The sequence below is a fragment of the Helicoverpa armigera genome, chromosome 29 (assembly GCF_030705265.1).
Source record: "Helicoverpa armigera isolate CAAS_96S chromosome 29, ASM3070526v1, whole genome shotgun sequence".
Classification (NCBI taxonomy): domain Eukaryota; kingdom Metazoa; phylum Arthropoda; class Insecta; order Lepidoptera; family Noctuidae; genus Helicoverpa; species Helicoverpa armigera.
The window spans coordinates 24,461-38,673 of NC_087148.1; the positions used below are offsets into that span (position 1 = coordinate 24,461).

Below are 14,213 nucleotides of genomic sequence, written 5' to 3' on the forward strand. Positions count from 1 at the left end.
GAGACCACACTCCGAAACGATTGGAGAGAGATCAAGCGCAGACCCGAAATTCATATACTCGCCTGATTCGCCGAGCTGTTTTGTAATAGTCCGAACCCGAGAGCGAGCAGCCGAAAATCGATCTCAGTGGCGTGCACTTGGAGAGGCCTATGGCCAGCAGTGGACTGCGATAGGCTGATGATGATGATAATGACGATGATGAACCCGAGAGCCCGTGCACAGCAGTCGCGGTATATAGGTGGAAAGTATCAGCCATCAGGCCTTCAGGAAGCGAGTAAAATACGCTGTGAAAGCTGTTTTGTATATTCTTAATTTTATTTCTTTCCATCAAGTTATTTATTAAAAATCTAATATAATACCATTTTGGTAGAAAACTTTTTTTTTAAAGATTGACATAAATAATAATGTTGCCATAGTACAACATCGTTCGGTCGAACTGTCAAAACCATTGTTTATGTAATTTCAAAATAAAAAAATTCCAAATTGTTTTTAGATTATTCTTATAAACTTATAATTTTCCTTTAGAAGTAGTGCAACATATAAATTGCGATGGGCACCGTACACGCGAAGGTAAACCTTACTATTTACTATAACTGATAACTGAACCAGAGATAAAGTGAGGTTATAAATCGTTCTGTAAATGAAGTCGAGTTTGAAGCGAATGTAATGGTTTTGATGTGGTTACTGAGTGTTCAGTAACTCAGTACAATGGTGAGGGCGACGTCCAGTGCCGCCGCAGACCGCGGGAACACGAACTGACGATGTGTTCGTGCGTTACATTTATAGTTGAAGGACTCTCTAAGTAACAGAAACATTCTTACATAAAAGCGATTAAACTTACCATTTAGCTAAGCAGTCTTGTATATCCAAGCACAGACAGGTCAGCGGCGTTCACGGGCTATGGAATATGACAAGCATTCATGAGAATATCAAAGCATGCAATGCTTTTGTGATCAAAATAAAGAACACCACAAAATCGATATAGAATTTTAGGACAGCAGCACATACTAACTCTTCAGCAACCTTTTTTTTAATCGTCCCAATGTTGTACAGGCCTCCTCTCACACAGCTAAGGACTGAGCATTATATCTCAAACATTTCTAAATACCGTTCCCAATATTGAGTCTATCTGTTGTGTTGCTGAGTAGAGAGAATCTTGTGAATGGTTGTAACATGTGCACTTGCAGGCAGACTACGGCGACAGCATGGGCGAGGTGGGGGGGGCCGGGCTGTTTGAGTTCGAGGAGCCGCTGGAGATGGACGACGAGCCCATCTCCAAGCCCACCATCAAGCTCAACGGAGTGCGGGTAACTACATGCTATACCTAGTTACAATACAATGCTGTGCTAGTCTTATGACCAGTTACTGATAAAGTCTCTGATAGCCTGTCAAGCAATTATCTGACATAAACTATAACTGTCACTTCACAGGTATTGATTAGCAATATCTGGTAGAAACTATAAGCAACCTTTATCTGGCGGATAGCATTAACTATCGGATAACTAACTGACACTTTAGCAGTAACCAGAGAAACTAGGCTCAGTGTGTTTGTAGAATGAAATTTGAGTAGATATTTATTTTGAATTTATTGAATAATTTTGGTGTTTGTCAATGCAAGAAAAACATGTGTATTGAGAAGCTCCTTCTTACAGGGAAGTTGTTGAAATACCTGGGAGGATATCCTCACCAACACAGACATACTTGTGTTTGTTTCTGTGTATGTAACAATGTTCACTTACTGAGGCTGCGCTCAAAGCTTACACAAAATTATACAAGAAGTTAATTGATGTCCTTCAAAGATTTGAATTAATTAGGAGTGCATAATTATTTCAGCAAAATAAAGGACTATTCCCTTTTAAATAAAAAAATATATAAACAGGAATAGTGAGTGTGTACATCACTAAATATGTACTGTGTGTAGTGACTGTGTATATACATCTAGACTCATATTATATACAGGAATGTAAGTTTGTATGGCGGTAATCTTTGGAGCCGCTGGTCAGATTTCCAAAATTCTTTCACTAGTAGGTAGCTACAATGTTCATTAGAGTCATAGGCTATATTTTATTCCGGTTCGGGCAGTAGTACCCACGGGACGCGAGTGAACCCGCGGGAAAGAGACTAGTGACTATAAACGCGTGTAGTGATACTGTGTGTGTCTGCAGGTCATAGTGCCGGAGATCGTGTTCGCGCAAGTGAGTCTCTCGGGATATAGTACTTGAATGGTGTTCATCCCACAGCATACTCCCTGAGAATGAACAATATCTGACTAATTTACCTACATTAAACCTAGGTTTATTCTAACTAATACACTGTTAGTTTTGAAGCTGCCGATGTTCGCAGGTGCCATGATGGGATAGAATGATGTCACACTCACATTGCAGTCATTGAAATAGTTTTGGTCGCATGAAATGGGTTATAAATAAATAATGGATTTTTATTTTGCAATGTCAAAGAATAGATACCCTGCAAGTCCGCGCATGACATGTTCACTTCCTCACATATTCCGCGTACATTTACTTCAAGGGCATTTTTTTTTGGAAATCATTTTTAAAAAGAAAATCAAACTATTTCGCTCTGGCAGCCCCAGTGTATTGAAATAAGTTTATTTATGGTCATTCCCAATTCAAAGTCAAATCATTTATATCATTTGATCTTTTACAAGCAACACTTGGTTGGGTGGGAGGGTTGGGAGGAGGGGGGTACAGTAGTGTAGTCGTGTAACGCTGGCTGTCCCTGCAGGCCCGCGTGGACCGCGTGCACGTGGACGGGCTGAACCGCACGAAGGACGACATCATCCGCAGCACCGTGGACGAGCTCTTCCACGCCACCGACTTCGAGGACGTCATCCTGCGCGCGCACAAGGTGACCATACACCCTCAGCACGACTCACTGTACCAACTGCAGATCAGCCAGCTGCGCAGGACATATTATAGTGCACGAGCATTTGCTCAGACACAGCACTCACTATTCCTTCACTCTCATAGCGCGATAGGACGGCAATACGATACCATCGGAGAGAGATCACAAGCAGGACCGACATTTACGGTCTCTATGATGCACGGGTGTATCAATCACCAACTTCCAGACTACGGGCTGCTTCGTGAATGTTTCTAAAACCCACAAAACGATTTCTACCCGGAGACTTCGTGCTCAGCACCAGTGTACCAGCTGTACCAGTGTACTGCAGTAACGCGACGTGACTGTGTGCAGGTGCGGCGCGCGCTGGACGCGATGGGGTGCTTCCGCGACATCGGCGTCTTCATCGACGTCTCCTCCGGCCCCGACGCCACGCCAGAGGGACTCGAGGTATGTTCTCTTAACTAGTTCATCTAACGAATCTTATCATTCCTTGCACACACACACTAGTTTGGATTCTTTATACTTCCACATGAACAAGTACAATCACTAAATCACACACGACAAAACAATAATTCACTGATTCATATATTTTTAGTAAAATTAGAAAGCAAGCTATTTCACTTTCATCACAGTGACACACTCAATGACACACTCAGTAATACACTCAGTGATACACTCAGTGACGCACTCAGTGAGACACTCGGTGACTTGGTGTTGTGCGTGCAGGTGACGTTCCAAGTGCGCGAGTTGTCGCGCATCGTGGGCGGCATCAACACGACGGTCAGCGAGAACGAAGGCAACCTCGTGCTCGGTGAGTGATACCACTAGAGCTAACTGATAACCGAACTCCCATTCCTTCATCATAATTGACTATTTGCCAGCGGCTTCACCCGCATCCAGTGGGAACCTCCGTAGGAACCCGGAAAAACAGTAGCCTTCTTCGATAAATGGGCTACCTAACACTGAAATAATTTTTCAAACCGGACCAATGCTTCCTGAGATTAGCTCTTCCGCTTTATAATATGAGTATGAGTATAGATTGATGGTCACCGGCGGGTGGTCCGCAGGCGTGAAGATGCCGAACGTGCTCGGACGCGGCGAGCGGCTGCAGGCGGAGTACAGCATGGGCTACCGCTCCTCCTCCAACTTCAGCGTCGCCGCCACCAAGCCCTTCCCGCACAAGCCGCTCGTGCCCGTGTGAGTACACGCACACACACACACACACGCACACACACACACACACACACTCACACTGACACATGACTGTATGTGTGCAGGATATCGACGTCGCTGTACCAGCAGAACCACGAGTACCCGTGGTCTGGCTACAAGCTGCTGGACCGAGGCTTGCTGCTCGACGTCGCCTTCAAGACTTCGCCCGCCGTGAGTACCTGTCTATCGCCCTCCCAATATTATATATAACTATCTCTTGATTTGCTTACTACAGATAGGAATTGGTCATTACTTGCAAGGTGGTAATAACAAAATTCTCTAGTAAGCAAAACGACAGATAGATAGAATAGAGGGAGTCAGAAGAATCCTAAACCCATGATCGGTGGTTGACTTATTATTGAATCCTGCCCTGTTCGCAATTTAACTTGAGGTCGGCGGAATATGTCACCCTCTTCCATTTTCCCCTGTCACTCGTCATACTGACACTCATTCCCTTCCTATTCATGTCATCTTTCAGGCAATCCATCCATCTTTTCTTAGATCTTCCTCTTCCTGTCCATCCATCTACATTCATACTTAGTACACGCTTTGTTGCATGCGTATCATCCCTCCTCATTACATGCCCATACCACGACAATCTTCTACTTCTCATCTTTTCAGTAACTGGGGCTACTTTCAGACTTCCTCTAATGTAATCATTCCTCACTTTATCCATTCTTGTAGCACCACACATCCATCTCAACATTCTCATCTCTGCTACATGCAGTATGCACTCTCTTCTCATCCCTCTGTTTCAACGCCCAACACTCCGATCCATACAGGACTTCTTGTTTTTGTAAACTTCATATAATGATTGCGCTTATTTCTCGCAGCAATAATATAATACATGGCACACTATACGTGTTGCACTTTGTACTGCGCGAATGGTTTATCTGTAAGTGTTGTGGTTGCGACAGACTCGACACAACGTGCAGTGGGAGGGGCTGGTGCGCGACACGTCGGTGCTCAGCAAGACCACCAGCTTCAAGGTGCGCGAGAGTAGCGGTACGTACACTGTATAATACTAGCCACTAGTTATAACTTTCTCAGGGATAACTTGTACTCTAAGAAAATTACTGAAAAATAATAGTTTATAACTGAAAATCACGCTTTTGATTTTTATACCAAACAGCTAGTCCGCCATTTTTGGTAGGCCGCCATATTGGATTTGTAATGAAATTTTTTAGCTAGTCATTTATTGTCATCAAAACTCAGGGCGTATGCAAAATTTCATTCTTGAGGAATACTGGGAGTCAAACTAACATTCAAAGATTTTCTTACATACTTAGTCACAAGTGAAGCTAATATAAGCGTGTTAATCGAATCGTTTCATTGTTATTGACGCGGTGAGCTGTTCCCTCAGGTCCACAGATGAAGTCGATCCTGCGTCACATCGTGTGCGTGGACCACCGCGACGAGCCGATCTTCCCGACGCGCGGCAGCTGGGTGCAGTTCACCAGCGAGCTGGCGGGGCTCGGCGGCGGCGTCGCCAGCCTCAAGACCGAGCTGCACGCGCAGGCCAACGCCACGCTGCTCGACGACGTCGTCAGTATCCTCACTACAGCAGTGACACTCGCAAGGCTTGCAGTCTCACTGACACACACACGCACACAGGTGCTGCAGCTGACGGGGGCGCTGGGCGTGCTGCACGACGTGTTCGGCACGGAGATCCCCGACCACTTCTACCTGGGCGGGCCGACCACGCTGCGCGGGTTCTCGCAGCGCGGCGTGGGCCCGCACCTGGACGGGCAGGCGACGGGCGGGCGCGTGTACTGGGCGGGCGGCCTGCACGTGTTCGCGCCGCTGCCCTTCCAGGCGGCGCGCTCCGGGCTCGGCGCGCTCTTCCGCTCGCACGTGTTCCTCAACGCGGGCTGCCTCGCCATGCCGGGTGAGTACAGGCGGGGTGTGTGTGTGTGTGTGTGTGTGTGTGTGAGTGTGACCGGTGACGTGTCGCAGAGGGCGCGGGGCTGGCGGGGCTGGAGGCGCTGCGGGCGGCGCGGGTGTCGTGCGGGGCGGGGGTGTGCGTGCGGCTGGGGCGGGCGGCGCGGCTGGAGCTCAACTACGCGGTGCCGCTGCGTGCTCAGCAGCACGACGTGCACTCCGCCGGGCTGCAGTTCGGCGTCGGCGCTAACTTCCTATAGGGTGAGTCACTCATATGCATTATACTCGCAATTCATCTTCTAACATTCATCCAAAGCCTTTGACTCTGTAACCCTTATTTCAAGAAATTATTAGTGAAGCATTCTTTGTATAACTTTTTGTAATTTGCATCATTTCATAAGCTAACAATCAAGAAATAATAATGTTACTTCATTATATTAAAATTTCATAAAAATCGTCGAGATATTGCGCCATTATTCGTTAATACATAAAGGAGTTCCTCAGGGATGTATACTTGGACCACTCCTAACATTTTGTCTTTCTAACTTCATTATACTTTGAATAACCGTTGTTCACGACGTTGCTTTGTGAAACTAATGATTTGTTTTAATTATTTCCAGGATGAAGACAGCGTACGCTAGACCGAGTTATCGAAGTAATTTGAGAATTGTGTAAATAGTAGCAACGTGAAGTAAATCGTAACATATTTATTGTTTGTTCGCCATATTGTGTCTGTCACACGTCGTGCGGAGCTCAACGCTCACATATTAATAAATAAACTGTTAAGTTTCATAGCACATGACTTTTATTATTACTTTTGTGATATGCCTTGTACCCTCTATATTCCTTAACCTCACACACAAATCACAGTGAGAATGAGAACATTTGAGTTTCTGACACTAGCGCCTCCAAAGTTGCTGACTATCTGCGCAGTGGACAATTTCGTTCCAAAAGATATTCTGGGCTAACCTCACTCAAATGACAAGTTCCTCACGGAAAAATACATAAACTAATTTACGCAACTAAGTATCGGCACAACATTGATGCCCGCATTCAATAGTTGGACTACATGTAGATCTAGAACTTCGTGTATCTACTCCACCGGAGAGCTGTAGACATCTTACGTTACTTTGGACTCTGAGAGCACGTCAATAAGGGAAACAGTTTGTATATGGTAAGTATCTAAATCATTGTACAGAAGCGACATATCCAACTTGGGTTGAAGGAACTTTATTATATTTCTGATTTTTGATTTCACGACATCGTCGATTTTGGATTTCACGACATCGTCGTAGGAGTCGTAGGTTTGATTAAAAGACTAGTGTCATGGTTCAGGCAGGTAGACTGTCGCTTCTTGTGGCACAATGGTACTCGGCTGCATCCGGCTAGACTGGAAGCCGACCCCAACATAGTTGAGAGAAGGCTTGTGCTCGAGCAGAATTATTGTTTTTGAATAAGGTGGTTCCTTATGCCTTATACTGTGGTATAATACGTCCTCGTGATAAATAAATATTCCGATGAATTTCAACAATAACCTACGACATGAGATTTACATTGTGCCTGAAACGTTCATATTATAATGACAAATAATAATTAATTGGCCTCCAATTACCTACGCCGCTAATTAGCATAGCCGCGCTGGCAATAGTTACTCATATTACAACTTTGAAGTGTGTTTGTTTAGTTGGAACACCATAATGAGGGTTTTTGAAATTTTTTCTGCCACCGGGTGGCGCCACGTATGCGTCTGGTCCAAACAGCTGTCAAATAGTATGGAATTGTAGGTGCCGAACTTATTGTTTATTGAAATTCTGTTATATTGGAAGTGTTATTGATTCTATTATGGACTACGGTCAGAATAAGGTTTCCGAACTAAAAATTTGAGCTAAGAGAGAAGGTGCAAAAGTCACTGGTACTAAGGAAAAGCTTGTTGAAAAATTTGTTAACACAATATGATTTAGTTTTTTTTATTTACTCAACCGCAATAGTAAAACAATAATGCAGTGCTTTAATTATAAAATAAAAAAAAACACTAAAATCGTTCACTATTCATAGTAAAGATAAGCACTTTGACAGTTATTGGACCTGACGACTCGGTGCTGCCACCTCGTGGATTGCCATTTTAGAAAACCCTCATTACCTAGCTACCTATGTAAAGATAACTAAATAATTACTACGTACGTTATTTTGTTTCCATCGGTAGTCTATACATCAAGTTAGGGCCTCAAACATCACCGCTATACGACAATACCTGTAGCGACCACTGGCCTATATAGTTACGACCGTACTGCCTCCTTAACAGGACCAAGGGGATTTAACGAAAATAATAATTTGATTAGCGATCGTCTCCTCGAGAGGGACGAACGGGAATAAAACACCCACGGAACTGAAGCCATTTCACAGTTCGGTATCTAACCGTTGAGACAAAAAGTAAACATAGGTATTTATTTAAATAAAATTAACGTTAAGGTATGTACTACGCCCAATAGTTCTGTCGGCCCATCCCACAGTTCACGACCCTATGATTATGAATATTTAATTGCTACCGATTCGAACCGCTTTTGTTTATTTCAATTAGGCAAGCACCATCAACTACATTGTGTTCGTGAACGGTGGGTGGTCGTGGAGATCAGATCGGTAGCCTCAGACTAAACAACGAGCCGATTTCATACAAAGGGCCAACTCCACTGCGTTGTGAAAGTGAGAGTGCATGAACCCTGAACCCTAGATCATCACTGTTCAGCGTGATGGTCCCCACAGCGGGTGACGGCGAGGGGCCGCTGTTGCCTGCCTTCTACGCCGGGCGCTCCATATTCATCACTGGAGGCACCGGCTTCCTCGGGAAGGTATGTGCTACATGCCATGCTCGTGGGGCTTGATTCTGCTAATTCTACTTGACAATTAATATCCAAGTGAGATTCAATCACCACTCAATTACGATTGAAGCGTATGTTGCACTCCGCTGTATTTTTTTAAATAAACGTTTTTTTATCCTTTTCTGTGATTCAATAATGAATCATATTGTCTGCAAATGATTTACGATTGCAATGTGATTGTAGAGCAAACTACCCTCTAGCTAGACCAATGGCAAACCAATGAAATGTCATTTGAATACGTTTGGTCTTATATCAGTAGCAGAATGTTTGCTAAGGTTTTGCTAAGGATTGAATTGATTGCCACACTATTACATTAGCAGAATCAAGTCCCTGTGATGGTCGTTGAATGTCTTGTGGCCAGAAGTTACAAGTTGTAGAAGCTTGGCTAGTCGAGTGAGACGCTGTTTGGTGTCAGGTCCTGATAGAGCGCTTGCTGTGGACGTGCCGCGACATCGGACAGCTGCACGTGCTGCTTCGGAGCAAGCGAGGACGCGCCGCCGCCGACAGGCTCGACGAGCTCAAGCAGTCACAGGTATATACCCTCGAATGAGCCAGAAGGCAATATTTATTTATTAGATTCACCCACAGCATATGTACACACATACACAATGCATAAATAAAAACTTAGGTTTCAGCCAATTACGGATAAACACATACATAAGATATGATGAAGCATTCATAATAAAGTGCGGTATGTTGCAATTTAGATGATGTCATAATGTTATATGGTGTGGTTGGTGACTATCGTCAGGCGTTCGACGTGATCCGCGCGGAGTGTCCGCGGCAGCTGGACAAGCTCCGCGCGGTGGAGGGCGACGCGACGCTGCCTCGCCTCGGCCTCGACGATGCCTCCGTCACACAACTGCAAGAGGTACCTACTCTGTACTGAACTGGATAGCAAATGGGAACTCGATGATTCTGTGTTCTTTTTAACACTCTTATATTAGTTTCTTCTTCTTAAGAAAATCTTGGTATCTTAATTTGACCCACTTCCCGGTCTTCGATTAGTAGAAATTGCACACGTTTCAAGTTCTGATGACAATATATGACTACCTAAGAAAAGAATTAAAACTAAAAATCCAATATGGCGGCCTCCCCAAGATGGAGGACTGGCTGTTTGAAATTCACCTCCATCATATGGCTATTACATGAAAGGGTTTGCTGAAAAAAATAATTACGTGACCTAAATCCAACATGGTGGCCTGGCGGGACCTGGAGTGTACGTATAGTGTGTTGTTGTGCAGGTATCGGTGGTGTTCCACAGCGCGGCGAGCGTGCGGTTCAGCGAGCCGCTGCCGCGCGCGCTCGCGAGCAACGTGTACTCCGTCGAAGCGCTGCTGCTACTGTGCGATCAGCTGCCCAAGCTACAGGTACCTGATACATAACCATTCAGTATTTTTCATCAATACTGCAATAGCGTCCACTAAACATATTAAAACTACTTGCTGTTTGTAAAGGGAGGTATTTTTTTGAGAATTAAAAAAGTTCCCAAAAATGTTATAGGTAGATGGCGTTGTAACTACTAAGTAAGTTGGACGTGAGTGTACCTTTGCCTAGTAAAAAAAAAACATTGCACCGAGCCCTTTGAGCTTTCTGGACAAATTGTTTTCAAAATCTTTTAGGACATTCGGATAATAATCTGACTGACTTCTTTTCTCCTTTAACTCCATTGTTATTCTCTATTTTTTAAATTGTTGATTACTAAAACGTTTTGTTTTAGGATATGAAAATTATGTTACATTGATAAAATATGACGTTCCGTTCTTTGCATTCACGTAGTACCTAGGTCTGCGCCATCTAGTCATCAGCTAGAATAAAACCCTTAATTAAAAATAAATTGAGAGCCAACAAACTGGAGGCCAGGTTTGACCTCATTCAAATTGAATATATTATGCTTAATATAGATACATTAACGAATTCAACACGGCATATAATGTAAGAGGTCAATTAAGTTTAAATTAATTATATTAAGTAACACATTATGAATTATTTATTAAATGATGTTTTGTTTATAACATTAACTCCCGTGATTGGTTAACTCCCCGTGATGAGGCAGGTAACAAACAATTAATAGTTAGATTAGGTATATGACAGTGATCCTTGAAGCGCCTATCAGACTTCCGTAACCCTAGACCCGGGTAACGTATCCCTAGACGTATCCTGCTGGTTGTTAGACTTGGTGTCTTCTGCCTATCCGTAACGACAGTCAAAGATGCACAAACGTCATGACTGCAATACAATTAGCCTACGACACAGATTACACACGCAGCCCGGCAGTCCGGCAGTCAGTGCAGTCCATCAGTCTGCTCCGGCAATACCGATTCCAGAACGACTGACGTGGTGAATTAATGAGTATTGACAACATTCCCGCAGGCGCTAGTGCATGTTTCGACGGCGTTCAGCAACGCGGAGCGGCGACACGTCGGCGAGCGCGTGTACACCACACACGTGCCTCTACACGCCGTACGCGCGCTGCCCGACACGCTGATGCGTGACGTCACACACAGGTAACGTGCAGCACGCGGGGCGGCGACACGTCGGCAACGCGACGCTAGTTGTACATGTAACTGTCTGTTGTGCAGGCTGATCGTGCCGAAGCCGAACACGTACGTGTTCTCTAAGGCGCTGGCGGAGTGTGTCGTGCAGGAGCACGCCGACACAGCGCGCTACGCCGCCGCCATCGTGCGACCCTCCATCGGTGAGACATTACCACAGTACCTTCCTACACGCGTCTCACATTATCAATCATTCATTTTATATGTTTAGTGACATATTATATACATGTCGTCTGTGTGTCATATATTAAATGTATGAAACCGAATTATTTTGCTTCTTGACACATACGTCTGTATCGACCTTTACACGGTCTCGCATGCACAGTGGTGTCGGCGCTGAGGCAGCCTCGTCCCGGCTGGACGGAGAGCTCGGCGGGGCCGGGCGGCGTGGTGCTGGCGTGCGGCAAGGGGCTGCTGCGCGCGTTCCTGGTGGAGGGAAGAGCTCGCGCTGACCTCGTGCCGGTCGACATCACCGCCGACACCATTATCGCCGTCGCCTGGGAGACCGCCACACAACGGTAAGGTAACTCACCAGCTTCGAGACATAATCATGCTGTATTTTGTTTGTCAATCAATCCTACTTAATATGTTGCTGAAGTTTTTCTCATGCATGTTTGATGATACTGTGTCAGGCAAGAGACGCGTTCGGTCCGCGTGTACAACGTGTGCGCGCAAGACAACCGCGTGTCGTGGCGGATGTTCCGCGCGGTTGCGCTGCGGGCGGTGCGGGAGCATCCGCTTGACGGCGTGCTGTACTACCCGACGCTCGTCGCCTTCCGCAACTGGTAAGCGCACTCTAACACAAACTCCTTTATTTCTAAACTCGCTCAATTCAATATAGGCATTATCGAACACATGTTATCGTATATAATCCACAGTAGAAGGTAAAGACTTGTTATCATCATCATCATCGTCGTCACCATCATCGTCGCCGAGGAACAAGTCACGCTTTTTAATAAAATAATAAGTAAAATATACATAATATGTCTGGTGTTATTTATTTCAGGCAAGTTTCCCTATGTCCAGACACATACACAATATATATGTAAAAAAATTAATAAAGGAAATAATCTCCTCGTGACGTGTCTTGCAGGTACCTGTACAAGTTGTTGGAGCTGGTGCTGCAGACAGTTCCGCTGCACATCGCCGACTGCGTCACGCGGGCCTGCCGGATACCCATGAAGTCAGTACCTACCTACCAAAAAGTATAAAAGACAGCCCCAAAAACGCCCACCCTTCACCTAGGCAAACACATAGGAAGGTGTTTTGGCTGGAAAGAAGAAGTGGCTCAACAAACTCCCCAGTAACACATGTCTGACTGTAGGTTAGATAGAAGAACCTTACCTTTCCTTATTTTTTTTATAAAACCTTCTCTTGCATTACAGAGTACGTCTGTCATCAGTTCCCGCTCGGCTGCGTGACATGTCGGGGGCGCTGTCATACTTCGCGACGCGCGAGTGGCGCTTCGACTCACACAACGTGACGCGTCTGCACGAGCGACTCACCCAAGCCGACAGGGAGATGTACAACCTGGATGTTAACACTATCGAGTTAGTTAAACAATGGTTTACTAAAGAATCGCTGTCACTACTGACCGATGCCCTCGAAATACGTGTGAAAGTGGCTGCCTAATTTATTTATTTTTTTACGTTGTTATGACAGGTCGACTATAGAAAGAGCCTACGAAAAAGTAATTTTCTGTATTTAACTGACAACTTGCTAATTTATTTTCGCAAGGCGCAAAAGCTAATTTTTAATATCTTTTTATCGACGAAATCGATGGGGTCCAAAATGTAAGGCTGGAGGGTAGGCAAGTAGGTAGCAACTCTCTATATGTATTTCGTGGATGATGTATGTCTGTGTGTGCAGCTGGGAGGAGCACCTGACAGACTTCGTGAAGGGAGTGCGAGCCTACCTGCTGCGGGAGAGTGACGCCGACCTGCCGCAAGCTCGCCGACATATGCACAGGTACCACTGTAACACAACGATACTCTCACTAGTAGCTACATCATCATCTGCCGAGCCTTTTCCCAGCTATGTTGGGATTGGCTTCCAATCTAACCGGATGCAGCTAGGTACCAGTGTGCCACATGGAGAGACTGCGTATTTGAACTCCTTAACCCAGTTACCTGGGCAACCCAGTACTCCTTGGTAAGATCAGTGTCAGACTTACTGGCTTTTGACTACCCGTAATGAGACTTTAGACTGTCCTATGGGCAAAAGGAAAAAAAATCTACCCGTAATGACTTTCAATGATATGATGACGCGCCCTCATACTCGAGAGGTTGGTTCTTTGCCCACTAGGCCACCACTTTTAGACCCTCTTGCTCAGTAGATATGTGATGATCCGCTTTGTCCCCAGACTGCGCGTGGTGCACCGCGCCGTGCTGCTGGTCGCGCGCGCCGCACTCTGCGCTCTGCTCGTCTACATAGCACTCGCCTTGTACCACGGGATCACCTCATGACGGAACACCACCATACACTACAGCTATTTATCCTATAATTGAGAGATGTATTTAAATATGTATATTTTTGTATTAGATTAAATACTAAAGTGGCTAATTTAAGTAAAATTAAATGAAACATTTATGAAATTGTTGTTTTATTTCCTATCTTAAAGTAATGTGGAAAGCTCGGAAACATACATGCGTAATAGTTATACATATTATATCACATACAACGAACTGCCATGACGCGGCCACAAGCATGCGTGAAATTGCTATAAACGTGTTAATAAAAGCGCGTTGAATCTCTTCTCATTATTCATCTTTTATTATTATTCGTATATTATTAAGAAGACGTGGTGCCGAAAATTAACTTTTTTCAC

At 44.9% G+C, this 14,213-nt stretch overlaps 2 protein-coding genes across 3 annotated transcripts; both read left to right on the plus strand.

Annotated features, from left to right (window-relative positions):
- Nucleotides 1-410: 410 nt before the first annotated feature.
- LOC110383319 (sorting and assembly machinery component 50 homolog A) lies at nucleotides 411-6,749 on the plus strand. 2 transcript variants are annotated; one of them, XM_021344091.3, is made up of 13 exons: nucleotides 411-570; nucleotides 1,188-1,307; nucleotides 2,166-2,195; nucleotides 2,743-2,865; nucleotides 3,214-3,309; nucleotides 3,589-3,673; nucleotides 3,930-4,059; nucleotides 4,140-4,245; nucleotides 4,992-5,079; nucleotides 5,438-5,619; nucleotides 5,689-5,962; nucleotides 6,031-6,216; nucleotides 6,576-6,749. In XM_021344091.3, the coding sequence occupies exons 1-12, from the start codon at nucleotides 550-552 to the stop codon at nucleotides 6,213-6,215; spliced, it is 1,440 nt and encodes a 479-aa protein (XP_021199766.1). In that variant the 5' UTR covers nucleotides 411-549; the 3' UTR covers nucleotide 6,216; nucleotides 6,576-6,749. The 2 variants fall into 2 exon arrangements, with proteins under 2 accessions (XP_021199766.1, XP_021199767.1); XM_021344092.3 differs by lacking the exon at nucleotides 2,166-2,195.
- Nucleotides 6,750-8,465: 1,716 nt separating this feature from the next.
- Nucleotides 8,466-13,980, plus strand: LOC110383317 (putative fatty acyl-CoA reductase CG5065). The gene is made up of 12 exons (XM_064042512.1): nucleotides 8,466-8,801; nucleotides 9,247-9,363; nucleotides 9,583-9,702; nucleotides 10,076-10,201; nucleotides 11,205-11,338; nucleotides 11,414-11,529; nucleotides 11,712-11,904; nucleotides 12,019-12,171; nucleotides 12,480-12,569; nucleotides 12,772-12,936; nucleotides 13,256-13,354; nucleotides 13,749-13,980. The coding sequence occupies exons 1-12, from the start codon at nucleotides 8,703-8,705 to the stop codon at nucleotides 13,849-13,851; spliced, it is 1,515 nt and encodes a 504-aa protein (XP_063898582.1). The 5' UTR covers nucleotides 8,466-8,702; the 3' UTR covers nucleotides 13,852-13,980.
- The last annotated feature ends 233 nt before the right edge of the window (nucleotides 13,981-14,213 follow it).

Bases quoted from the DNA above. Each gene is read 5' to 3' on its own strand.
- LOC110383319 (XM_021344091.3), top strand. From the start codon at position 550: ATGGGCACCGTACACGCGAAG. The intron at 2,866-3,213 runs GTGACCATACAC...GACTGTGTGCAG, and splicing joins TCATCCTGCGCGCGCACAAG to GTGCGGCGCGCGCTGGACGC. The intron at 3,310-3,588 runs GTATGTTCTCTT...TTGTGCGTGCAG, and splicing joins CCACGCCAGAGGGACTCGAG to GTGACGTTCCAAGTGCGCGA.
- LOC110383317 (XM_064042512.1), top strand. From the start codon at position 8,703: ATGGTCCCCACAGCGGGTGACGGCGAGGGGCCGCTGTTGCCTGCCTTC. The intron at 9,703-10,075 runs GTACCTACTCTG...GTTGTTGTGCAG, and splicing joins CCGTCACACAACTGCAAGAG to GTATCGGTGGTGTTCCACAG. The intron at 10,202-11,204 runs GTACCTGATACA...ACATTCCCGCAG, and splicing joins ATCAGCTGCCCAAGCTACAG to GCGCTAGTGCATGTTTCGAC.